Source organism: Equus przewalskii, chromosome 9, assembly GCF_037783145.1.
Source record: "Equus przewalskii isolate Varuska chromosome 9, EquPr2, whole genome shotgun sequence".
Lineage (NCBI taxonomy): Eukaryota > Metazoa > Chordata > Mammalia > Perissodactyla > Equidae > Equus > Equus przewalskii.
Window position 1 is genome coordinate 5,729,351 of NC_091839.1, and position 19,242 is coordinate 5,748,592.

At 43.6% G+C, this 19,242-nt stretch overlaps 2 protein-coding genes across 5 annotated transcripts; both read left to right on the forward strand.

Annotated features, from left to right (window-relative positions):
* Positions 1-2,275: 2,275 nt before the first annotated feature.
* LOC103547702 (zinc finger protein 792-like) lies at positions 2,276-9,442 on the forward strand. Of its 4 annotated transcripts, none has more exons than XM_070557366.1 (6): positions 2,276-2,403; positions 2,496-2,534; positions 2,812-3,041; positions 4,528-4,654; positions 5,186-5,321; positions 5,961-9,442. In XM_070557366.1, the coding sequence occupies exons 3-6, from the start codon at positions 3,018-3,020 to the stop codon at positions 5,983-5,985; spliced, it is 312 nt and encodes a 103-aa protein (XP_070413467.1). In that variant the 5' UTR covers positions 2,276-2,403; positions 2,496-2,534; positions 2,812-3,017; the 3' UTR covers positions 5,986-9,442. The 4 variants fall into 4 exon arrangements, with proteins under 4 accessions (XP_070413467.1, XP_070413466.1, XP_070413465.1 ...); XM_070557367.1 differs by having other exon boundaries at positions 2,302-2,403; positions 2,920-3,041; positions 5,961-8,478; XM_070557365.1 differs by lacking the exon at positions 2,812-3,041 and having other exon boundaries at positions 5,961-8,478.
* Positions 6,588-8,478, forward strand: LOC139073456 (zinc finger protein 773-like). Its single transcript, XM_070557363.1, is given in 2 exon segments — positions 6,588-6,883; positions 6,885-8,478. Coding segments are annotated over 2 exon segments (909 nt in total). The 3' UTR covers positions 7,498-8,478.
* Positions 9,443-19,242: the final 9,800 nt, after the last annotated feature.

Here is a 19,242-nt window from a genome sequence, read left to right on the forward strand (position 1 = left end):
ACTCTCAACCCAGTAGTCACGATAATTTATCAATATAGAGGTTCTGTTCTTCTGTTCAAATTCCTGTCAGGGTTCCTCAATTCACTTGGTGATACATAAAAATGTCCCTAAAGTGGCCTGCCATGCTATACATATCTGGCTCCTGTTATATCCCTTTACGCATCTCTTTGTATACTCCTCACTCACCTGGTTGAATATACACCAGCCTCCTTGTTTTTTCTGGAATGGAACAGAAATGATCTGAACTTAGAGTCTTTGCCATGCCTGTTTCCTCTGCCTGGAACTTACTCCCCAAGTTATCTACAAGCTTTAGACCCTCACCTCCTTTAATGAGGACTTCCCTTAGGAATCTATGTCCCCAAATCCAAAAAGCAAAACCAAAACAAAACATTCCCCTTTTTTAAACACCTTTAACCTTCTCTTTTTCTTACCATTATATGTATAATATAAAAAATATAATTTACTATTTTGTCACTCATGTTTACTCTCTATCTTCCTTGACTAGAATGTAAGCCACATGAGGGCAGAGGCCTTTGTCTCTTTGGATCCTAACACGTCCCTTGTACCTACAATAGTGCCTGGAATATAGTAGGGATTTAATGAATATTCTTTAAGCAGGGAATAAATATGACACTGCCAAAAAAAAATTATTCATGGCACTTGTTAAAGATGGTACGGCAAACTTTATTTAGGACCACTGTAATAAGTATAGAGACCATTGCAACGGGCACAACGTGGGCAGTTGGGAATTTATAGCCAACGAGCAAGGTGGGGGGCAGGAGTAGTGTGTGGAAAATTACCAAGAGGAAACATCAGGGGTACTGGAGGATTCTGGCTAAAATGACCTAACAGGATTCTTGCTGAAGACAGCCCAAGATGAACAACATCACCTGGGGGACAGTGGAGGATAAGGAACTGATCAGGCATCAAGAATGATCGGATCTCGAGGGTGGGGGTTCTTGCTAAACTGACTTAGCAGGGTTCTTGCTAAAACTGGATTTTATAAGGAAGTACACAGATGGGCCTGGGAGAAGCTTCAGGAGCCTGACAAAAGTTTGCTCAAGCAAAGGATCTTTGTAACACGACTGATTTCCTGTCCATTTTTAGTATTCTGGCAACTCTATCTGGATGCCCTCTTTTGTCTCCCTTTAAGCTGATATTGCTCAGTGTCCTGAAGAATGATTTGTTTTTAAATCACATTTTACCAAGGCAAAAGCCTTAGGATGGCCAAATTTCCAGTGTAAGTAGCTTCATTCTTTCACTTCCCAGACTCCAGGGTCCCTTGATCAAAATTCTGAGATTCTAACTATTTTTCACATCTCATGATATGTTTCCTCAGAACTATCTTGGCCATATTTGAATAAACATACAGCAAATTTATGAATAGCTTTCAGCTATTAGACATTTCACAGCAGTTTTCCTAAGATACTCTTAACTCCCAATGTAGACATTTTCACTGCAATTGCAGGTGAAATAACAATCACCTCCCAGCAAAGAAAGATCATGCAAGCTAACTCTTTATCTCAGGGATAAGATGCCCCCTTTCCACATGTTCTCCAGTTGAGATCACTGCAGATGCTGTCCCCACGGAAAACGTCACTTGATGAGTGTCTCTCCTTTTCAGATAGACGTCAAATTCCAAAAAAGTAATTTACTATATCGCAGGCTACAGAGTAAGACATACTGTCTGGATAAACAGTGCTGCTCCTGGGTTGGACACAACCACTGACTACATAGACAGGGACGTTTACTGTGGGAACCAGCAGCAGAGCTCCACGTTTGTCCAACTACTGAGATCATCCAACATCCTTCTTCCATCTTCCCCATTATGACCCTGTCTGGAGTTTTTTCTCACTTGTCACTGCCCAAATATACTGAAGCCCACAAAACTGATTTCATGTATTGAAGAGAAATAATATAATATTTATTAGCTTCCAGGTAATAAGTAGACGCACTGCGCATCGGACTGACAAGGTTTAGTGTGTACTTTGATTTTGTAGCTTTGGGAAGAATCTGAATAATATGTCTCTAAATATTTCTGTGATTGGTTGCAGACTACACTCCACGGAAATCTCCGTGCCTCCCCTTTAAAAGGAGCTAGACCTCATCGATTCACGGGCCCTTCGGGGCACCACTTTCCAACGTCCCTCGCGCGGCATCTTGGCTTGTGCCCGGAGGTCTGGAGAAGGCACACCTCGCTAAGGTTCACGACCGGGTGAAAACTACACTACCCAGATGCCTCTGCGCTGTGCCTCTGGGACCAGTACTAATGCATTGGTACCATTCTTATGCTCGTTTTACAGATGAAGACACTGAGGCACAGGGACGTTGAATCCTGGTTCAAGGTGGCACAGTAAGAGGCAGCACCAAGGATTGGAGTCCAGGAGTTAAAGATAGCTGGAGGTCACCTTGTTTCAGGGCAGGCATAGGGGGTCGGATCAGCCCTTGGGACCCCACCGTGGATGCCCTTCACTCACAGTCTCACTTTCCCACAGGTTTCCATGGCTTCAGAAGCACTTACCAGCCATACACATGTGAGTAAAGATTGTCTCAGGCCCTCCCCCTCCCTATCTCCCACACGTGGTCTCTGGATGTGGCCTGGGACTCTGCCTGCCACTCTACCATTGGTTCTGAGACCTCCCCCAAGGCTCAGGATCTTGAATCCAGGCCAGGGGTTATATGAAGGGGTCCCAATTTTTGGCCACCAATAGACTGTCCTGTAGAAGGTATTACAGGCACAGGGATCACCATGTGCAAATGCTTGGAGGTGAGACTGAGTGCAGCCACAGTTCTCCATTGTCTTCTGGGCAGGCTAAGGATCTGTGCCTCTGTTCCGAGGGTACTGGGAGCCATGGAAGGTTTGACGTAGAAGAGGGGAGTGATCTGAATCAGGCCTTAACAGACTTTCTCCGGCTGCAGAGTGGAGAACAGACAGTAGGGGTGAGGGCTGCAATGGTCTAAATGGGTGTTGGTGACACTTGGACCAGGTTGGTGGCTGTGGATCTGAGAGGAAACGTATGGCTTCTGGATTTGTTTTTAAGGTAGGTCCAATGAAACTTTCTGATGTGGAGAGTGAGGGAGAAGGGGAGGAGTCTGGGATGAGCCTAAGTTTGGGCCTTTGCAGCTGGAACTGAAATGGGGAAGACAGTTGTAGGAGTAATTTTCAGAGGGAATATCAGGACTTAGGTTTTGGTCATGTTGAGTCTGAGATGTTGCAGAGACACCCAAGTGGAGGCATTGAGAGGACAACTGGACACACAGATCTGGAGTTCAGGGGAAGGATTCAGGTTGGAGACACTATACATTGGTGGCCTGTGTGTGGATTTGAGAGTAACTGTGAGTCACGTTTAGGAGGAAGAGTCTTCATGTTATGGTGACAATGTTGTTAGGGGGCAAAGAATGGGAAGGCAAGATTGGAGGACTGGGCCTCTTTCTTGAGCACCTGATTGGGATTAGTGGGCATCAAAAAGACAGATGAGGGAGAGTGGCTGTGGGGGAAGAGGTGGGTGTCAGGGAGAGGTGGATCCAGCATATGGCCAAGGCTTCCAAGGGGGAGTGGACATGAGATGGATGTGGAAGCATAGCAGTAATGGAGGTGCGATGACAGTGAGGCCAAGGCCAGTGCTTATTCATCTCTCTAAACGCTCACTAGAGTTTTGTGGTGACCCTTGGCAGGGCCTGTGGGGTTTCACACACGTTGGCAGATAAGCTCAGGGACAAATGGGTCAGCTGGGAAAAGTAGGTAGGCCTGGGCTAGGGACCAGTGGTGTGAGGACTGACTGAGGGTTGAGTGGAAAGAGGAAGGCTAAGACTGGTGAGGGAACAGCACGTGCAGCACAGCAGTGGAAGAGGACTTAGAGTATCTGACACCTGCACGAGGTTGTGGGTGGCCGAGGCTGAAGCAGGGAACAGGGCGTGGTGAAGAGGCCTTTAAAGCAGAGCCAGGGGCTTCCCCTGCCAGTGTGGGCCTTCAGGGGTCTGGGCAGGATGGAATCCTGCTTGCATTTGCCAAGCTCTCTGTGGATGCTCTCCGTGTGCAGAGTGGCATGTGGAGAGGCCAGGAAGATGCCGCTGGGGTGGAGGAGGTGGCAGTGGTGGTGGGGGGCTGGGGATGTGAGGAGGGTATGGCCCACAGAGTGATGTACTCAATGGAGAGTGTGAGAACTGAAGGTCCCAGGGACTTGCTCCTAGGAGCTTAAGGGAGGAAAGTGAACCCATGTTTGGTTGTGTCTGGGAGGCATGATGTGGGAACCGCTGGGGAACTTGCTGGCAGAGAGGAGGTGGGGCCTTTCATGCCACAGCAGTGCTTGGATGGTGTTTGTTTATTTGCCTGTGTGCCTGTAGTTGATGTGGGGTGACACAGTGATCAGTAGGAAAGAGAGAGCCAGCACCAGTATCATCTGGGCCTTGTATAGCCTGTGAGTTTTGGAGCTGGAGAGAATGGGCAGGGAGTAGGTGTTTGGGGGATAAACTGAGGGTCCTGGTGAGAGAGGCTGCTCAGGGACACTTCTCTCCTCATCATGGTAGGTCAGCGTGACCTTTGAGGATGTGGCTGTGGACTTATCTCAGGAGGAGTGGGAGCTTCTTGATGGGACTCAGAGACTGCTGTACCATGATGTGATGCTGGAGAATTTTGCACTTGTGGCCTCACTGGGTAAGTCCCTCACTTATCCCAGCATCCTTGACTGGGCTCTTTCCTTCCTTGTTTCTCTGGGGACCGCTCTTTCCTTCTCACAGCCACACTCTGGACATTGCTCTCTTTCTAAGTTTCTTGCATAGGCGCTGTGGGTGCCAGGCTGGGGCACCCTTTCCCCATCCTTTCCCCAAGCAGCCGTTCAGCATCCCAGAGGCCTTGCAGGGAAAGATATGAGGATCAGGAGTCTTGCAGTGAAATCAGTGGATCCCGCCAGATTAGGCCTCACCCTGGCAAAGTGACTGTCCAGATTCATTGTAACTCTCTGCCCGAGATTCTGTCCCCTTCCTTCCAGCTGACATTCCCTTGTGCCTGACTGTGCCAGAATTGCAGGTATCAGATGGTCACTACTTGTGGGGACTACTGGGCTATTCCTGTAAGACACTTCTCCAAGGTTGTTTTTGTAATACTAGTTTTCTCTCCTGCAGTCTGTCATGGGGTGGGTCACTCTGTACCAGTGCTGTCCACTCACCTGCCTTGTCTTTCCCTTAGGACTTGCATCTTCCAGGTTCCACGTGGTTGCCCAACTGGAGCTCAGGGGAGAGACCTGGGTGCCTGACAAGGCAGACATGACTCCAGCCACAGCAAGAGGGCCCTGGGTTGGGGGACTGGACCTGGTAAATGGGAAGTAAGTGGCTGGCTTGATGTCAGGCTGGGTTCAGATCATACCAGGAACCTCTCTAAGACCCATCATTGTTTTCATACCAAGGACCAACCGTAACTCATTTCTGTCTTTCAGTTCCATTCTTGACATTTTTGTCCCCTTGTCATTTCTACCCTGACTTCTGGCCAGGGCTAATCGACCCTATCTGGTCTTCAAGTCTCCCCTGTTCCTCTCCACTGCTCCCTCTGAAGTGCTCTCCAACACTGAGCCACATATAACATGTTGTGAGATGTATATGTAAGCTGAGAAGTCCTTGAACACCAGCTACTTGGTTGCAAAAGATTTTCCCTTTTGTTCAGTGCATGTGTTATCCGCAGACAAGCCCCTGCTGAAAGCCGTTTGTGAAGTGAGTTGGGGACCCAGCCTCTCCTTCTTGTGCTACATCCTATTGCTGTGTCCTCTCCCCACAGTAGACCTCCCCAGTGTATCATCTTCCAGGCTCAGCTGCACAGCAGACTCTTTCTCACCCTAACTTCAGCCCCCTTGTCCTCCTCCCTGCCGTCCTGTGTACGCATTCCTCAAGTTGTGAAAACACGTTTGTGATGGGGCCACCCCCTCCCACTGAAGTCTACACGTACTTCACCAACATTTCTCTGCTTTCAGGTTGTTGGTTTTGAATGGAGGATGACCAGGCACCTTTTCAAGGCCTGTCACAACTCAGGGTTCCCAAGGCAGGTCCAACTACCCAGAAAGCCTACCCTTGTGGGATATGAGTCCCAGTCTTGAAGGACATTTTGCACTTGGCTGAGCACTGGGGAATATGCTCCAGGCAGAAACTGCACGTGTGTGTGGCCTGTGGGCGACAACTCTGGTTCAATGTAAGCATTCACCAGCAACAGAAGCAGCACAGTGGAGAGAAACACCTCAGAAAGAATGAAGACTGGGCTTTGTTTATTAAGAATTGCAGAGTCCTCATGTTAGAGAATCGTTTCACCTGTGGGGATGGTGAGACAGACCTCCTGCCCAGCTTGGGCCCTCTCCAGCACCAGACTGCTCACAGCTGTGGAAATTCACCCAGAAGAACTGAGGGCAGGGAGGCTTTTCACACTGGAGAAGGGCATTAGAGGTGCAGTGAATGTGGGAACACCTTTAGCTGCAAAAATAGTCTCATCGAGCACCAGAGAATTCATGCTGGGGAAAGACCTTTTGAGTGCATTGAATGTGGGAAATTCTTTCACTATAATTCTAGTCTTATTGTCCACCACAGAGTTCACATGGGTGTAAGGCTTTATGGGTGCAGTGAATGTGGGAAAGCCTACAGCAAAAACTCCAACCTTGTTCGGCACAAGAAAGTTCACATTGGAGAGAGGCCTTATGAGTGCATTGAATGCGGCAAAACTTAGAGCAGAAACACCCACCTTGTTCGGCTTAAAAATTCAAGCTGGAGAAAGGCCTTATGAATGTGACAAATGTGGGAAAGCCTTTAACAACAAACCCATGCTTGTTCAACACCAGAGAGTTCACACTGGAGAAAGGCCTTATGTGTGCAGTGAATGTGGGAAATTGTTTAGCCATAACTCGTCTTTATGTACACCATAGAATTCATACCACAGCAAGGCCTTATGAATGCAGCGAATGTGGGGAAGCCTTTAGCTACAAAAAGAGACTTGTTCAACATCAGAGGATGCATGCTGGAGAAAGAGCTCCTGAGTGTAGTGAATGTGGTAAAGCCTTCAGCAAGAAATGCAGACTTGTTCAGCACCAGAGAATTCACACTACAGAAAGACCTTATGAATGCAGTGAATGTGGGAAATTCTTTAGGCAAAGCTCTATCCTTATTGAACACCAGAGAATTCACACTGGGGCAACACCTTTTAATTGTAGTGAATGTGGAAAATCCTTTAGGTGCAAAATCACACTTGTTCTGCACCAGAGAATCCACACTGGAGAAAGGCCTCATAAGTGCAGTGAATGTGGGAAATTCTTTAGGCAAAGCTCTGGCCTTGTTTCACATCAGAGAGTTCACACTGGTGAAAAGCCACATGAATGCATGAAATGTGGGAAATTTTTTAGCCAAAATTCCAGCCTCATGATACACCAGAGAGTTCACACTGGTGAAAGGCCTTATGAGTGCAGCAAATGTGGGAAATTATTTAGCCACAAGTCCAGCCTGATTAAACATCAGAGAAGTCACTTGTAGAAAAGACTTAAAGTGCAGTGAATGTGGGACACTTAAGCTAATGGCCTTCCCTCATTTGGTACCAGAAGATTAAAACTGGAGAAAGGCCTTTGGAGTGCAGGTTAGGTGCTATTTGCTTGGTCAACATGAGTGACACCAGGAAGTTCTGAGGGTACCCTTTGTGAAGTAGCCATAAAACAAGACTTGTATGTCATACATCTGAACATCCACACTGGAGAGATTCCCTGTGACTCCTGGGTACGTAGGAAGCTTTCGGGACCTGCATTGCACTTTCTGACCTGCGGAAGGCCTTTGCCTGAATTAAATCACTGCCAGTACCTGTGGCAGAAGCCATCTCACTTCTGCCGGCCGGCAGATGTGCATCAGGTTACCTGATGTGCTCAGGGAAGGCAGACGTCTGTACTCCCTGCTTCCCTGGAGGAAATCACGAGTGGTCTAAGGTCATTGGAGGCCACTGTAATTACATTCACACACTGGATGTGATTAATAAGAGAGCTGGAGGCAGCAAACTAAAGAGAATGTGACCCTTCTAAAGGTGCTTCCAGAAATATTCTGGTCACTATAGTTGTGACGGACAAGGATGTACAGATATTCTCAGGACTTTTAGATTTAAATCTCCTTTAGACAAGGTCACTGGCAGAGCAAACAATCTTAAAGTTTTCTAGATTTCTTGGGCTACTTTAGCTATGTACCACAAAGGCACTGTTACACAGGCAAGAAGATGGAGACTGAAAGAAGAAGAGATTGTAGTCCAAGGATGTGACTTCTGTGACTCACAACCTTTATTCCTCTCTAGCCTTTCCTTCCATTGAAGGAGGGCTGCTGCACCAGAGGGATGAGGATAGTAACAGTCAACATGTCTGTCAAATCTAACAGCTTTTAAGAGAAGCAGGAGATGCAGCTTTTTATGTAGAACCATTTTTAAGAGCTCTATTGAGATATAATTGATGTGCAGTAAACTATGCATATTTAAAGTGTAAATTGTGATGTTTCATCTTATGTATATGCCCATGAAACCATCATGACAATGATATCAAACATATCCATCACCCTCAAAGTGACCTCATTCCCTCTTTATAATCCCTCCTTCCCTCCCTCTCTGGCTCCCCATTCCCATGACCATTGATTTACTGTCTTACACTACACATCATTTTCTAGAATTTTATGTAAATGGAATAACAAAATGTTTACTCACTATTGCCCTTTTGTCCCCCATACAGTGTAATTATTTTCAGATTCCTCCATGTCCCACGTATGATACCTCAGAGTATTCACTTGTATGGATACACCATAATTTGTTTTCTGTTCATCTTTTTATGGACATTTGGATTTATTCTAGTTTGGAGCTATTAGAAATTAACTGTGCTATGAACATTCATGTACTAGTCTTTCTCCTGGGTCAATACTTTGCAGTAAAGTCTTGAGTGTATCAGTTAGACCCATGGCATTTTAATTTATGAAGGTGACTGAGTGCCAACATTCTTGAAAGAATTTATAACTTACATTTCCCAGAGGAAGGTGGCATGCTATGCCAGACAGAGCCACATGGAGGGCTCCAGTGTTGGTGTCAGGAGGCACAGAAGAGTGAGGGGAAGCCATGGACCACAGCCATTATTCAGGGTTCCACGGGAGAAGCAAGGCAGGGCAGAGTTTAGGATTGACTAGTTTGAATACTTCCAGTGGGTTTTGGACTATAGGATTGGTCTTTGTGTGACATGGCCCTGGGATGATTTAGGGCAGGGGAAATATTGGCTTGATGTATGAGAGTTAAATAAGGAGTTAGGGATATAGACTCAGATTGGTTGGTTTCTAGATGAGATGTGCTCCTGGCTAAACCCTTTGCTACCTCAAGAACGGGATAGCCCTGGGAGAGGTGATGTCTCACTGCCCAGCCAGCTTTTGAAGATGTCAAAAAATACAGAAAATAAAAAACATAGTAAATACACTGAGTCAAAGGGTAAGTGGATGTGTATGGTTTTATGAACTGACAAACTGTTCCAAACTGGTTATACCATTTTACATTCCCACCAGCAGTGTAAAAGAATTTTTGTTGCTCCGTATTCTCATCAGCACTTAATATGGTGTCTTTTTAATTTTAGCATTCTCTTTAGGGGCGTTGTGGTATTTCTCTCTGACTTCAATTTGTATTTCCCTAATGACTGATATTGTTTAGGCTTTTTACATGTGCTTAATGCCACCCCTCTATTTTCTTTGGTTAAGCATGTGTTCCAATCATTTGCCCATTAAAATTTGTTACATTATTGAGTTTTGAGAATTCTTAATAAATTCTAGATTCAAGTCCCTAATTACATGAGATTTGCCAATATAGTCTTTTAGCCTATGGCTCTTTTTTTCATTCTCTTAAGAGTTTTTCCTTCAGCAGAAAATTTCAATGTTTTAGAATCTACTTGCCAATTTCTAATAAAACATGCTGAGATTTGGATTGGGATGAGAAATAAATAATGATAAATATATATTAAAAAATATATCTGGGGTGGTTCAAGATGGCAACATGGAGGATCCTGAACTCACCTCCTCACCTCTACAGCTGCATATGGAACAACTTCCTCTGGGGGGAAAAACCAAGTAGCTGAGTGATGGAGAAATAAGAAAAAAATCCACATCAAAGCAGGTGAGAGAGTCTGAGGCACAGTCTCACCATAAACCCCACCCCCGGCATGGTGACCCACAATTGGGAGGGAATACAAAACCCTGAGCTGCTCCTTAAGAGAAAGGTTTGAACCACACATCTGACACCCCAACTTATAAGACATGCACCTGAGAGGTGAGCCCCAAAACCTCTAACTTTGAAAGCCATTGGGGCTTGCGTCCGTGAGACCCTCAATGCTATAGGGAACTGAGAAACAGTTTTTAAATGGCTTTAAATGGCTTGTGTGTGCGTACTTACCCACCCCAGGGCCCCTGGCAGAAGCAGCTGGCTGAAAAGTGCCCAGTCTTTCTATGAAGAGATCTTTTGCTTATCTTGAAGCATTGACCTGGGGAGCAGGCATCTAATTTTACACACATCTAGGGGCCTACCAAAATACTCTGTAAGATGGAGGCCCATGGACACCATCTTTGCACTCTCCTTCTGCCTTGCTCAGCTTACTGGTATCTCCTGGAAAGGAGGTTGTACCCTCATCCTGTACGCTTATTTTTGTAGCTGCCCAGAGGACACCTCTAGATTGCCTGGCTCTGGTGGCCAGCTGGGCTCACAGTCGTGGGTCATGTAGGACCCACAAAGTGCTGTTAACAAATGAAAAGAGTTACTTACTAGCTACTACCTCTAGGATACAGCACAGAGATTCAGCTGAAACGCATCCTGTCTTTGTGTGAAAGAGGACTATTTTCTTGTCCTGGAGCTTTGGCCTGAGGGGCAGGCTTCTGGTTTGGCACAGATCTAGGGGCCTACTGAGGTGGTCTTCAGGAATGAAGGCCAGTGGACATATCATGTTTATGCTCTCCCCCTGCCTCACTCCAGCTCACCAATGTCTCCTGGAAAGGAACTTGTACGTACACCTGGTGCCCTGATTTTTGCGACTGCAGCCCAGAAGACACTTCTAGAATGCCTGGCACTGGTACCCATGGGGCTTATGCTCGCAGGTCTCATAGGACTATAACAAAGAGAGAGAGAGAGTTCTTAACCAGCTACCACCTCTAGGGCACAGCAGAGAAGCAACAGACTGAGAAGCCCAGTCTTTGTGAAAGAGGCCTGTTAGCTTATCTTCCTATTGTGGCATAAGGGGCAAGCTTCTAATTAAACACACATCTAACGGCTGACTGTAATCCTACCAGAGACCTTGAAGGATGGATGCTGTGTTCATGCTGTCCCTCTGCTGCACTCCACAATGCTAGTATTTCCTGGAGGAGAGCTTGTACCCATCTGGTGCCCCATTTTTTGTGGCTGTCATCCAGGGGATGCCTCTTGATTGCCTGGCTCTGGTGGCCAGTGGGGCTTGTGTTCACGAGTTCAACAGGATGGTAGCAAAGAAATAATTCTTAAGTGGCTTTCACCCCAAGGTCAGTGCAGAGGGCCCAGACAGAATCACTCATTTCCCAAGATATCCTTGAAAGAGGTTTATTTCCATACTTTAAAAGCTGCTGCCTGGGGTTCTGGCTTCCAATCAGCCTGAATCTAGTTGCTGACTGAGATCCTCCCCTTTGGAGTTCTGACAGGTCTTGGCACCCCCTCAACTACTGGGAGCCATTAAAAATAAAGCAGTAAGCTGCCTGGGCAATCACAAAGGTTTGAGAGACAACCAAGAACTAGACCAGAAGTGAATAAGGTTCATCTCTTACATGAGGCCACTCCTTCAAGACTGGGAGAAGTGGCTATTTTATCTAATGCAGTAACCAACACAGAGAGACAAGGAAAATGAAGAAATAGAGGAATATGTTCCAAATGAAAGAACAAGGTAAAACCTCATAAAAAGACCTTAACAAAATGTAGATAAGTTATTTACATGACAAAGAGTTCAAAATAAGGGTCATAAAGATGATCACTGAGCTCAGAAGAAAGGATAAACAAAAGTGAGAATTTCAACTGGTGAGCTGGAGTGAGGCAGAGGGAGAGCACAAAGATGATGTCCACTGGCCTCCAATCCCAAAGACGACCTCGGTAGGCCCCTTGATGTGTGCCAAACCAGAAGCCTGTCCGTTATAGAAAACATAAGAAAGTACCAATGAGATGCAGCCTTGATGGCCTAGTGGTTACAATTTGGTGCTCACCACTTCAGCAGTCCAGGTTTGCTTCCCAGTCACAGAACCACACCACCCATCTGTCAGTTGCCATGTTGTGGTGGCAGCTCACATCAAAGAATTAGACTGACTGACAACTAGGATATACAACTATGTACTGGGGCTTTGGGGAGGGGAAAAAAAAGGAAGATTGGCACTAGATGTTAGCTCTAGGCAGATCTTTCCCTGCCAAAAAAAAAGTACCAAATAGAAGTTACAGAGCCGAAAAATACAATAACTGAACTGAAAAAAGACAGTAGGGGGATTCAGCAGCAGACTAGATGAAGCAAGAGAAAGGAACAGTGAACTCAAAGACAGAGCAATGGAACTCACCTGATCAGATCAGCAAAAAGAAAACTGAATGAAAAACAGTGAAGATAACTTAAGAAACTTATGGGACAACATCAAGTAGATCATCTGCATTATTGGGATCCCAAAAGGATAAGAAAGGGGCAGAAAACTTATTTGAAGTAATAGTGGCTGAAAACTCCCCTAACCAGGGGAAGGAAACATACATCCAGATCCAGGAAGCACATGGAGTTCCAAATAAGATGAACCCAAAGACACCCACACCAGGACACATTATAATTAAAGTGCCAAAAGTTAAAGACCCCAGAGAGAATATTAAAAGCAGCAAGAGAAAAATAACTTGTTAATAAGGCACCCTCATAAGACTATTAGCAGATTTTTTCATCAGAAACTGTAGGCCAGAGGGAGTGGCACAATATATTCAAAGTCCTGAAAGAAAAAAACCCTGCTAACCAAGGATATTCTACCTGGAAAAGTTGTCCTTCAGAATTGAAGTAAAGATGAAGAGTTTTGCAAGCAAAAGACAGAGTTCATCACCACCAGACTGGCATTAGAAGAAATGATAAAGGGACTTCGTTAAGCTAAAATGACAGGGCACTAATAGTAACAGTTAAATATATCAAAGTGTAAATCTCACTGGTAAAGGAAAATATATAGTAATATTTAGGATAATGTAAAGGTAGTGGGTTAATCACTTATAAAGCTAGTCTAAGAGTTAAAAAACAAAAGTAGTAAGAACAGCTATAACTACAATAATTTGTTAATGGATATACAAGATAAAAAGATGTAAATTGTGACATCAAAAAACATAAAACATCGGGGAAGGAGTAAAAATATAGAGCTTTAGAACACATTCAAACTTAAGTTGTTATCAACTTTACAATAGACTGTTATAAGTATAAGTTGTTTTATCTAAGCTTCATGGTAACCACAAAGCAAAAACCTGTAGTAGATACGCAAAAGAGAAAGAGAAAGGAATCTCTGTACACAACTACAGAAAGTCATCAAATCACAGAGGAAGAGAGCAAGAGAAGCAGAAAGGAACAAAGGCATTACAAATCAGCCAGAAAACAATTAACAAAATGGAAATAAATATATACCTAGCAATATTTACTTTAAATGTAAATAGACTAAATTCTCCAATCAAAAGACATGGAGTGGCTGGATGGATAAAAATAAAAACCACCCTTCTATATGCTGCCTACAAGAGACTCACTTCAGATGTAAGGACACAAACTGAAAGTGAAGAGGTAGAAGAAGATATTCCATAAATGGAAACCAAAAGAAAGCTGAGGGAGCTATTCTTTGATCTGACAAAACTTTAAGACACAAACATACTAAGAGACAAAGAAGGTAATTACATAAGGATAAAGTGGTCACTCCAACAAAGAGACATAATATTTGAAAAGATTTATGCACCTGACATGAGAGCACTTAAATATATAAAGCAAACATTAACAGACATGCAGTCCTACGAGGGAAGTTCATAACAATAAATGCTCACATCAAGAAACAAGAAAGATCTCAATAAACAACCTAACTTTACACCTCAAAGAACTAGAGAAAGAAGAACAAAGCCCAAAGGTAGTAGGAGGAATGAAATAAAGATCTGAGTGATGAAAAAGAGAATAAAAAGATAATGGAAAAGATCAATGAAACAAAGAGCTGAATTTCTGAAATGATATAGAAAACAGAAAACTTTTAGCTAGACTCACCGAGAAAAAAAGGGAGAGGACTCTTAAACAGAAGAGGAAATATTATAATTGATACCACAGAAATACACAAGCTCCTAAGAGACTACAATGTAAGACCTGAAACCATAAAACTAGAAGCAACATGGGCAGTAAGTAAGCTCCTTGACATCAGTTTTGGCAATGATTTTTTGGATTTGACACTAAAAGCAAAGGCAACAAAAGCCAAAAATCAACCAGTGAGATACATCAAAATAAAGAGCTTCTGCACAGCACAGGAAACAATTAACAAAATGAAAGGGAAGCCTACTGAATGGGAGAAAATATTGGCAAATCTTACATCTGATAAGGGGTTTATATACAAAATATATAAAGAACTCATACAACTTTATAGCAAAAACAAATGAACAATACAATTATAAAATGGGCAGAGGATGGGCCAGCCCTGTGGCCTAGTGGTTGAGTTCATCATGCTTCAGTTTGGTGGCCAGGTGTGTGGGTTTGGATCCTGGGCGTGGACCTACACCACTCATCAGCCATGCTGTGGTAGTGACCGACATACAAAATAGAGGAAGACTGACACAGATGTTAGCTCAGGGTGAATCTTCCTCAACAGCCCCCCCCCCCCCCCCAAAAAGGAGGCAGGGATCTGAACATTTTTCCAAAGAAGGCATACAGATGGCCAACAGATACAGGAAAAAATGCTCAACATCAATAATCATCAGGGACATACAAATCAAAATTGCAAGGAGAAATCACCTCATGCCTGTTCAGAATGTTATCAAAAAGACAAGAAATAACAAGTGTTGGCAAGGGTGTGGAGAAAAAGGAACCCTTATTCACTGTTGGTGGGTAGGCAAATTGGAGCAGCCATTATGGAAAATAGTATGGAGGGTCATCAAAAAATTAAAAATAGAACTAACATATGATCAAGCAATTCCACTTCTCGGTATTTATCTGAAGGAAACAAAAACACTAACTTGAAAAGATATATGCACCCTGTTGATGCAAAATAACCAAGAACCATTCTATAGATAAGAGAAATGAGGTGAGTTTTACTTGAGGCAAAGTGAGGATTATAACCCAAAGCCTTAGAAAGCATTCTAGAGAAGCATGGTTCTCAATAAAGTCATATCTTTTTAGAACAAAGAACATACATTAAACACACCCAGGATACATTTTCATTAAAGTTTCAGAGGTATTTAGGTGCAAATTAGCAGGTCAACATGACCCTGGTGTAGGGAAAGGGACTAATCCAGGAGTTACCCATAGAGTGTTACCAACAGGGCAGGAGAATTATGCATTCTTACCTTACGAGAGTGCATTCTTCAGTGGTTAAGCAGATGTACAACGTAAGTTTGACAGGCCACAAGTGAGGCTTTTTAGTTCAAGCCAAGTCAGTTGTGAACCTGAATAGTTACCCCATATACCTCAATATGTGAAAATCTCTTGTCAACCTCCATGTCCTTTGCAGCATTATTTACAGTAGCTAAGACCTGGAAGCAACACAAGTGTCCATCAATGGATGAATGGATAAAGAAAATATGGTACATATATACAATGGAATATCATTCAGCCATAACCAGGGAAATCAGGCCATCTGTGAACATGGATGGAACCTAGAGGCTTTAAGTAAAATAAGTCAGACAGAGAAAGACAAATACCAGTTGATCTCACATATATGTTATGTAATCCTCCCCCCCACCACCAAAAAAACCCCCACCAAACTCACAGATACAGAGAACAGATTGGTGGTTTCCAGAGGCAGGGGGTGGGGGTGGGCAAAATGGGTGAAGGTGGCCAAAAGGTACTGTAGGGGAAGAAGGAGAATTTCCCCCCAACTCCTTCCCTCTGCTTCTTATGGCTGGTCAAATAATTAAAAAGGCAGGTTAGCAGGAGAAAATCAAACCAAGTTCAACAACATGTATACATGGGAGAAATCCAGGAAAACTGAGCAACTCGCCACAATGGCCAAAGACACCACCTTAAATACCACCTTCAGCTAAAGACAAAGGAGGATGTTGGGGGTAACACTTTGGGACTTCAAAGGGGAGGAAGGCATTCACATGGAGATGGAAAAGCAAACGTTTGTTAGACAACTGTTTGCTGGGCCACCTATAGAGAACATGGCCCAAGAGACAGAATTTTGGTAAGATGGGCATGTTGGTGTCTTTCTTATCACATCTATTTTACATTATACTATAATTATCTTGTGGTATTAGCTCCTCCCTGGACCAGGCCTTCTATCTTAAATTATTTAGGCAACCTGGGAGAAGGCCAAATATTCTTCCTGAGTCTTCTGAACCTTTACTGTCTGCAGCTTAAAATAATCCACATTACCAGAGTGGCACATCTTGGGGCAGCCTGCCTTGAACTCCATCAGTACAAATGCTCAATTATAAAATAAATGAGCCATGGGGATGTAATGTACAGCATGGTGACTATAGTTAATACTGTACTGTATATTTTTAAGTTGGTAAGAGAGTGGATCTTAAAGTTCTCATCACAAGAAAATAAATTTGTAACTACGTGTGGTGATGGATGTTAACTAGATTTATTTGGTAATCACTCACAATCAACACAAAATTAAAAATATGTATCTAGATATCTGGTTTTCACTCCACATGTAAAGAGCTTGGAAGTCATCTCTCTCATTTTCATAACAAAACATTGAACAAAATGAAATTCAACAGGGCAAAACAACACTGTGAAACTGGAGAGACAGGCAAATACTGAGTATCAGCTTACCAGGAGCAGGAGACTGTGGAGCCAGAAACTGGCGGTCACACATAACAGTAACTGAAAAATTGCTGGAAGTTGAGGGTGGATAACCTTGAGACTTAGAAACTCCTGGAAGCCCTTTCTTATGGGTATCCCCCCTACTTCCAGGAGATTTAACTCCAGGAGACCCACCAGATTCTTATGGTGAAGACAAGAGAAATCCTCTGGCGTTTCTGGCAGGGAGAGGGGAAAAATAGCCATTTTGGAACACACTAAGGGAAACATAAGCATTTTGAAATACAACATACATAACAAAAGCATGCCTGCAAGAGAAACTACCACATCCTAATCTGAAGGGCAATTAGACAATTCAGCTCCCTCTGGACTTCCTATCTCACATAAGACGGAAGAAAAGGCTAAGAAATTCTTCTGAAGGTCACAGCCCAGGGAGTTAGACTCACTTAAAAAACTGATTTAATTATATCATAAAATGCTGCCCCTCCACAATACCTTATCAACACATCAAAGCAGTGAGCAATGTTATGCTAACTTTAGTTGACAGCTGAGAGACCTGCAAGACACAGACTACATTTAACAAGGAATTTCTAGAGAAACTCAAAAATAACAGCACAAACAAGAACACTCGAGGAAACTGAATGCTCTGACATCTGTAACTACAGCAAACAGTCAAAAGTCTGAATCCTAGCCGAACCTAAAACCTCACACTAAAGGCCTACTTACTTGAGTTCATATTACCCAATGCATCATGTCTGGCTGCCAACAAAAATTACACACATGCTGAAAGGCAAATGCTATGGAATGAATTGCGTCCTTCAAAATCCACATGCTGAAGCCCTACTCCCTAATGTGACTGTGTTTGGAGACAGGGCCTCTAACAAATTAAGGTTAAATGAGGTCTTACAGGTGGGGCCCTAATCTAAGACTGACATCCTTATAAGAAGAGGAAGAGACACCAGGAACTTGTGTCCACAGAGGAAGAGCCATGTGAGGACACAGCAAGAAGACAGCCATCTGCAAGCAAGGCAGGGGACCTAAGGAAAACCAGTCCTGCAGCACCTTGATCTTAGACTTTCAGCCCAGAGGGCTGTGAGAAAATAAATTTTTGCTTATGCCACCCAATCTGTATTATTCTGTCATGGCAGCCTGAGTGGAACAATGCAGCAAGAAAAAGCATATGACGAAGAAACAAAGCGAGCATCACAACTAGACTTAGATGTGGCAGAGATGTTGTAATTATGACACTGGGAATTTAAAATAACTGTGATTAACGTGCCAAGGGCTCTAATGGAAAAAGTGAACAACACGCAAGAACAGACGGGTAATGTAAGCAGAGATGGGAACTCTAAAAAGGAATCAAAAGGAAATGCTAGAAATAAAAAGGATCTTTAGGAGTATTACGAACATACTCTGTGCCCACAAATTTGATAACCTAGATGAACTGGATGAATTCCTTGAAAGACACGATCTACCAAAACTCACTCAAAGAGAAACAGATCATCTGTATAGGTCCATATCTATTAAAGAAATTCAACCACTAGTAATCTTCCGTACTAGAAAGCACCAGGCCCATATGGATTCACTGGTGTAGTCTACCAAACATTTAGGGAAGAAATTATACCAATTTTCTAAAATCTCCTCCAGAAAATAAAAGCAGAGGGAATACTTTTTAACTCAGTCTGAGGCTAGCATTACCCTAATATCAAAACCAAAGTCATTATAAGAAGGGAAAACTACAGACCCCTATGTCCCATGATCATAGATGTAAAAATCTTCAACAAAACATTAGCTAGCACATCCACTACAACAATGTATAAAAAGAATTATACACCACAACTGTCTTAATTTCTGTCGTAGTTTGGGCTGTTAGAAAAAATTACTATAGTCTGAGCGGCTTAAGTAACATCCATTTATTTCTCATAGTTCTGAAGCTGGGGATCCAAGATATGTGCCAGCAGAAGCGGTGTCTGGTGAGGGCTTGCTTCCTAGTTTGCAGACGGCCATTGTCTTGTATCCTCACGTGGTGGAGAGCAGAGAAGAAGCAAGTTTTCTTGTGTCTCTCCGTATAAGGTCATTAATCCCACCATGAAGGCTCCACTCTCATGAACTGATTACCTCCCAGGGGCCCCATCTCTAAATACTATCACACTGGGGATTAGGGCTTTAACCTGCGATTTGAGCGGACACATTTAGTCCATAGCAACAACCAAGTGGCATTTACTCCAGGTACGAAAGGCTACTTCAACATTCAAAATCAATGTAATCTACC